The 7576-nt window shown below is 46.7% G+C and overlaps 1 protein-coding gene across 2 annotated transcripts in view; it reads left to right on the forward strand.

Annotated features, from left to right (window-relative positions):
- Positions 1 to 2809: 2809 nt before the first annotated feature.
- Cckbr (cholecystokinin B receptor) overlaps positions 2810 to 7576 on the forward strand; it is an 11887-nt gene continuing 7120 nt past the window's right edge. The window contains exon 1 of one of the 2 annotated variants that reach the window (XM_021168576.1): positions 2810 to 3250. In XM_021168576.1, coding sequence (XP_021024235.1) covers positions 3100 to 3250 — 151 coding nt within the window. In that variant the 5' untranslated portion in view covers positions 2810 to 3099. The remainder of the gene's footprint in view (positions 3251 to 7576) is intronic. The other variant, XM_029479153.1, reaches the window with a different exon arrangement.

Here is a 7576-nt window from a genome sequence, read left to right on the forward strand (position 1 = left end):
ATGGAGGCATTTTCTCCTTGGGCTCTATCCTCCAAGAGAAGGCACATAGGTGGATGAAGGACCCTGGGAGCAGAGGAGTTTGGGGACAAATGAAACAAGAAAGGTAACATCCCCCAGTGCCTGCTAAATTCAGATCTGAGATTTTTCTCCTTGGCTCAGTGGTTAAGAGCACTGACTGCTTTTCTGAAGGTCCTGAGTTCAAATCCCAACAACCTCATGATGGCTCACAACCACCCATAATGAGATCTGACACTCACTACTGGTGTGTCTGAAGACAGCCACAGTGTACTTACATATAATATTAAATAAAGAATCTTTAAAAAGCAAACAAACAAACCAAAAAAAAAAAAGTTAGCAGAAGCCAGACTATGAGGGCTTCATAGATCCAACTGAAAGATTCCCTCTCTTCTAGCAAAGATTGGTGGGTTGGTGTAATTCAAATGGTATTCTGAACATAGAACTCTGCCATAGAGGACTGGATGTAACCAGCAAAGTGTGTTAGCCATCCTAGGAGCTGGGATTGGATCACAAGACACTTGAATATAAGCACACTCACTGAGTAGCTAAAATCAACAGGACGTTGCGATTGCTTGAATGTGGGAGCGATATAGCTATAATTCCCCAGGAAACCGATCCTAAAACAGAGAATGCTGTGCAAGGTGTTTACTAAGGTGTACTCTGGAATCAACACCTGTGCAAGAGCAGGTAAAGCGAGGACTGGGTAAAGCGAGAGGCTGGGCAGTAACTCAGACCCAACAGAGTCCTCAGCCAACCTCAGAGGAGGAGCTGGAGTGTTATGAACAGATTGTCCTTGGGGGAGGGGGGACGAGGACTATTCTGGGGCTGATTCCTCTGTGCTGATCAGTCATTGGATACATAACACCCTGAGAAGAGTTCATGATTCTGAAGGAGTTGTTACTCTGCTCTAGCAACTGCTGAACAGGACTGATAGTTGGGAGCCGTCTGCTCGGCAATGCATCCTTTACTTTTAAGGAGTCTGGGCTTTGTGTCACAACATCTATTACAGTGGTGGAAGAGCACAGAAGAGTTAGGATGATTCTTAGGTTTCCTTTTCATTTTTATGTTATGTGTTTATGTGTTATGAGTGTTTTGTCTACACATATGCATGTGTGCCACATGAGTGCCTGGTACCCACAGAGGCCAGAAGAGAGAAATGGATCTGTTCAAAGGAGTTGAGAATCACTTTGTCAATGCTAGGGAACCAAGTCCAGGTCCTTGCAAAAGAAGCAAGTGTTCTTAACAGCTGAAGCATCTATACAGCCCCGATTTCCTAATTGTTCAATGTGCACATCCTAATGAATTTTTTGTAGGACTGTGTATTGCAAATTCTGGCTTATTTGGTAAAATCCCCACTAAGTGGGAGTTCTTCATGGACAGACTGATTGCATGAAAGGGTGGCACAAAGTCCCATAATTAATACCTGGATACATAGTTTTCTGGATAAGTGAATGTAAGCTACATCCATGTCCCTCTCTCTCCCCCCTACATTCCCTTTGTCCCCGTGTTTCTCAGTGCTACCGTCATCCAATGTGGGAAAAGCTCATCGGATTATCAGAGATACCACCTGTGCTGGAGCTGAGCAAACACCACATCGGGTTCCTCTGATCCCCGGCTCTCAGACAAGCAGAGGTGACAGTGGAGGGAGGGGGTGATGACATCCCATGCTTAACCCCTCCTCCAGCTCTGCAGCCCTTATGAACTCAATGCTGACTGATCATGTCCTTTCCAAACAGTCAGGATACTGAATCCGAATTCCCCATGTATCTAGACTACCCCACCCCAACTCTAATTTTCTCTTCCTCAGAACCCCCCCACCCCCACCCAACCTCTGACAGCCACTTTGGGATCCCAAAAGATATTTCACATCACACTAGAAATTCTTTGGAATGGAGGAGACTGGTCGAAACAAGGTCACAAAGTAGAGGAAGCCAGTCCTGCCTCAGGAAGCAGAATCCACTTCATTGGCTCCTTCAGCTTTGTCCTACCCCTTACCCCGCCCCGTCACACTCCAGTGACCCAGTCCTTTTCTGATCCCCTCTCGTGGGAACCCAGCACCCTACTCCCTTGCTGTAACTGTGCTGAGGGCAAACGGAGCATCATCGTTTCCAGTGGGTGTGGACGCTGCCTAGAGACTAGGGAGATGACCAAGCTGCCTGCTCCCTATCTTTCACCCTAGTCAGGGCCAGAACTAGAACCCTTACCATACCTCAACTCAGTTCATTTAGTGCAGTTCTCACCTCAATTCCCCGCCGCCCCCCAGTGCCCTAGTCCACTCTAGCCCTTTTCCTTGTACAGTCTCCATTGTGAGCAACTGCGGCCCTCCAGGACCCTCCGAGTTTTTTAAGAAAAAGCCTAGGTTTGGGGTTTCAGATAGGAGGTGGGATGTACAAAGGCAGAAGCTAGCCTTCACGAAAGAGCTAAGAGCTGATACTGTGGTTATCACTGCGGCCACTGCGGCAGAACTCGGTAACTGCGGCTCCAGACAAACTAAGGCACCTGCTCTGTAGCGGGGGCCCTGGGACACAAACCAAACCGGATCACCACCGCCATCACCACGTCTTCTAAACCACCAAAGAAAGATGCTGGACCCCACAGCAGCTACCCCATCACGCCATCCCCTCCGGCAGGCGCACGTGTAAACACACACACATACACACACACACACACACACACACACACACACACACACACACACACACACACACGCACACACGAATTTCCAGAACTGAGGACATTGGTATGAGAGGTGGGCAGAAAAGATATTTCTAAGAGAAGGAGAACCTAGCGCGGGGGCGAGCCTGGAGTGCAGTCACCCAGGAGCGCGCGCACGGAACTCTGGAGTCTAGGAGGCGCGCCAAGAGTCACCTGGTGGGACAAAAGCCGCCCAGAGCCTGGGACCGGCTGGGTCTAAGGGAAGGCTGGTGGCGGAGTGGAGGAGTAGGGGCCGGGGCAGGGGGCGGAAACTAGGAGGGGCTGGCGATGTGGTGGGCGGGAGCCTGAGCGAGCAGCGCCGCGGGAGCAGGTGGAACCGGTGCTGGAGCTAGCTTAGTTGGAGCTGAGTGGGACTTCACAGGAGCCATGGATCTGCTCAAGCTGAACCGCAGCTTGCAAGGACCAGGACCCGGGTCAGGGTCTTCTTTGTGCCGCCCGGGTGTCTCCCTCCTCAACAGCAGTAGCGCCGGCAACCTCAGCTGTGAGACCCCTCGTATCCGCGGAACCGGGACCAGAGGTGGGTGCCTCCCTAAGCCCTTCTCACTGCACCACACAGCACTATTCGAGAACCCCTTTGACCTCTACACTGTCAGCTGTCCATAGCTTACCCTGATAGGACTTCCTTGGCTCCCACCTAGGTCCCTCCCCTCCACACACTGGCTCCCAAGCTCTCCTGACTCTAACACCTTCACACCGTGCTTCAGAGCCCTGGCCTCATACTTGCCCTGCCATTAGCTACCTAGATCATTCCCAAGTTAAGCATCACACAGCTGGGAAGCAAGGACCTCTTCTTGCCAGAGGGTCTAGCTTTCTTTTCCAGTTTACAGAGCCAGTGCTGAGGGAGAGAGAGGCAGGAACCAGGGAAAGAAAGGCAAAAGAAGGAGGCTGGGCCGGTGAGGGTAGAAGCTCTCTGGACTGCATGAATAAGAGTTGTAATCATCTCCCACTACCCCAACCTTCCCAAGGAAAGATTCTCAGATCTGAATTTAGCAGGCACTGGGGGATGTTACCTTTCTTGTTTCATTTGTCCCCAAACTCCTCTGCTCCCAGGGTCCTTCATCCACCTATGTGCCTTCTCTGTCTCTCTGAAGGTCCCCAAGTCCCTTCCAAAGCGCCCCAAGTATCCCTTTTCTCACTTGCCTAGAGCTAACTTCCCCTGGCAACAGTCACCCCATTCCTTTGTGTCACCTTCCTTTCCTACTGCTTTCCCTCATCCCAGCTTCAAAATGACTCATTCCTTCCATCAGTAGCATCTTCCTTGCTTCAATGAACATCTTTAAATGTATGCCCCCCTCCATCCCCATATTTGCTTGCAATGTTTAATGAACATTTGCTAGGCTTAGCACTGGGGACACCGAATGAACTAGACACAGCCTGCAGTCTCAGCAGTCTGCAGCCAAGTACACAGGGACAGAGACTACGGGGAAAAAAATCACTGCCTGGAAATCCCACAAGAGGGTCTGATTGGGATTTGGACATCCAAAGGAATTGGGGGTCTGGTAACTTCACTGGGGGTGGGAGGTGGAACCTGGGAGCTTGGGTTCAGTAAATGGAAAGGGAAGGAGTTGGATTCTATGTTCAAGATGTAAACATTGAAATAAATTATAAATCTACATATTTACTCAGCTTATGAAACAATTCATGCTTTCTCATTTTGGCTTTTACCCACTGTCACTTAGACTCTTTCATTCAGAAAATATTTATTGAACCAGAAACTGTGCTAGGCAACAAGGATAGAGTTTAACAAAACTGACACAGCCCTGCTCCGAGTTTATAGGGGAAACAGACAAGTAAGCCAGGAGTGGCAGCAGGAAGAGAAGAAACACAGTGTATATACAAGAGGGGCATCTCCAGCCTGCTCTGCCCTTGGGGATGAAGACAGGTTTCCTGAGATAGGGATATGATCAAGTAGGGAAATAAGACAAAGAGCTAAGTGACTGAGCAGAAGAGGCATACAATGTCTTAGGCGAAGACAGCCTATCTAAAAAAAACTTCAAGTTTAAGGCCATAGCATGTTTGTTCAGTACAACACAGTTTTTGAATGACTAGAACATGTACCATTGAAGGTAGCTAATAATAATTAGGCTAGACCAGCCTAGAGTATATTTGGAGAGCTTTATGGCCCTTGCTATGGTGTGTAGATTTTATCCTGAGGCATTGGGATCCACGAAATAGTCTATGCTGTCAGAGTTGATTGCATGGTGTTGAGATTGAGATGGAATGCAGAAGGATACTTTAGAAAACTATTGCATTACATAGATCTGGCTGGAAGACGATGCTAGCTCAGAAGGAAGGGCTGGCAGTACAGATGCAGAGAAGAAGATGGATCTGAGAGCCACTTCTGGAAATGGAGTCAAAAACAACCTGAACATTGGTTAGAAGTAGAGAGGGTGGATGAGATCAAGGGATGAAATCCAGTTTCTGGTTTAGGAAACTGATAGGATGTGGATGGCCTATCACAGAAAGACAACCAAGAAGAGGCTGGATATGCACGTCATATTACAGCACTTGCCTGCAACTACAAGCATTCAGTTCCTAGTAACAAAGGAGCAGAAGCAGTTTGGGAAGAAGGGATTATTATAAACTCAATTTGGAACCCATAGTGTTCAAAAAATGATGGTTACTCACCAACGCTGTTGAATCCTGGGATCTGGAACTTACCTTGGAGATCTGAGCTGGAAATATAGACTTGAAAAGTCTTCACCTGGAGGGAGGGGGATACTGGAAACCATAGGAATAGGCAAAATATATTTTTAAAATATTGTGTAAAATTAAAGCAGGGAAGCTGAGACAGGACCCTAGAGAAGGCTGGCATTTAAAAACAAGACAGAGGAGGGAAGGTCTGCAAGGAGATGCAAATGAAACACAAACAATAGCTGTGTCTTTGCAGAAAGTGAGAGAAGAGTCTCAGCTGAAGTCGCTGAGGTCGAGTGAGGGGTACCAATTACTGCTATGATGCATCAGAGATGAACAAAACAGCCACACAGCAGTGTTGTTCATATACAATAACTAGTTCTGAGGAAGTGATGTGGATACCAAGACATGACTCAGAAGGAGGAGGACTGGGCCACAGAGGAGGGGTTGCAAGAAGTGAACATGAATAGTTAGGCAAAATGTCCAAGAAGTGGGGGTGTGAGGGAGAAAGAAAAATAGGACAGTGGTAGAGATGTTATGGGGTTGAGGAAAGGTAGGGAGGCAGCAGAGCATTTCTTTTGTTTCTTTTCTTTTTTCTTTTTCTTTCTTTTTCTTTTTCTTTTTTTTTAAACCAGGATCTCAAAATAAGGGGTTCAATTTTTTTGTTCTATATTTGCCCCTAGAGTAGCAAGGACTACAGATCTGCTACACTATGGGTGTTTAAAAGCAGAAAACAATCAAGAGAGATGTTAATGGTTCTGACACAAAGGAGGGCAGCCAGTAGAGCAAAGGTCCTTGAAGAACAAGATGTTCAGAGCCCATTCAAGGACCGTCCTCATTTGTCTGGATGTTGTTGCATGCGTACATCAGGTCATTGCCCAGGTGCTCACAAATCTTGTGCAAAGACTGTTGGCCAGTCTCCCTGGAATAGGACCCCCAGAGATGCATTTGTCACCTGGGCTCACTACAACAAAAGTGGGAAATTTGTATGCTGCACACTTTATTTTTAGATGAACCTGTGACTTTACCATCAGCTCAGATGCTATCCACAGTAAAATGGCCAACACCAACACTCACATCAGTATCATCCACAGTCACTTAGAAGTTATGTGTCTGTGACATGCTACCCTTATTTTATTATTACCCACAAACTATCACATCTTTCCCATGACTGCTTAAGTAAACCTTCTCCAGATCTTACCCAGAAAATCATGGAGTATCGTTCTTAAGCACTCAGATATTTTCAGCAAAGACTGTATGTTCACTTGAGTTCTCAGCTATTTCACACAATCAAGATTAACATCTTAACTGAGCTAAATGTGTTAACATCTGACATTTATACTCACTTAAATAGTGCCCACACATCATTGGTATTACTACCACCTCCTCTGTCAAATCAGAACTACCGTCACTTGATTATTCTCCTGTTCACATACAGAGCTCTGCATATAAGCCATGCTTCCTGAAGATGTCACCTGCAGAGATGTTATTTAGTCTTGGCTATTGTCTTTGCTTATTCTGATGTCATCACAGTTATTCGGATGTTCTTTACACTTAAATGTGGCATGAATTCAACCTGATATTACCTTCACACATGTAGATGACACCTCTTTCCAGTCATCTCACAGAGAAATGAGGGTTACCTTCACCTACCTCTGGACACTAAAGCATCACTCAGTGTTCTGCTGTTACCAATGCACCCATGCATATGACCTCTGCATCCTTGCTTAGGGCCACTAACACTTGGGTGTTTCCCACACAACTCACTGAGCTACTGTCTTCAGTTGAACACTATTCACATTCACAAGTACTGTACTGACGTCTCTGTTCGTGAGTAACCAGAACCAGCACAGCAGGTGAAGGCACTGGCTGCTTCAGTTCTGTGAAGTCTTTCTTAGAAAAGCCTGTTTGTTTTGGTTTTGTTTTTAGTTAGGCTATCATGTACCCTCCCCTGGTCTTCAGCATCTGATCTTTCTGCCTCCAATCCTTGAGATTACAAGCATGTTCCTCCATACCTGGTTTAGAGGATGCTTGGGATCAAACCCCTGGCTTTGGACAAGCTAGGTAAGCTCTCTATCAACTGAGCCACATCCTCAACTCAAGTTTCAGATGTCATCTTGATTCTTGTACTCACATTTCTCTGCCATAATCTGGATGATCTCACACACACATTCTCTCTCTCTCTCTCTCTCTCTCTCTCTCTCTCTCT

Source organism: Mus caroli, chromosome 7 (genome assembly GCF_900094665.2).
Source record: "Mus caroli chromosome 7, CAROLI_EIJ_v1.1, whole genome shotgun sequence".
Lineage (NCBI taxonomy): Eukaryota > Metazoa > Chordata > Mammalia > Rodentia > Muridae > Mus > Mus caroli.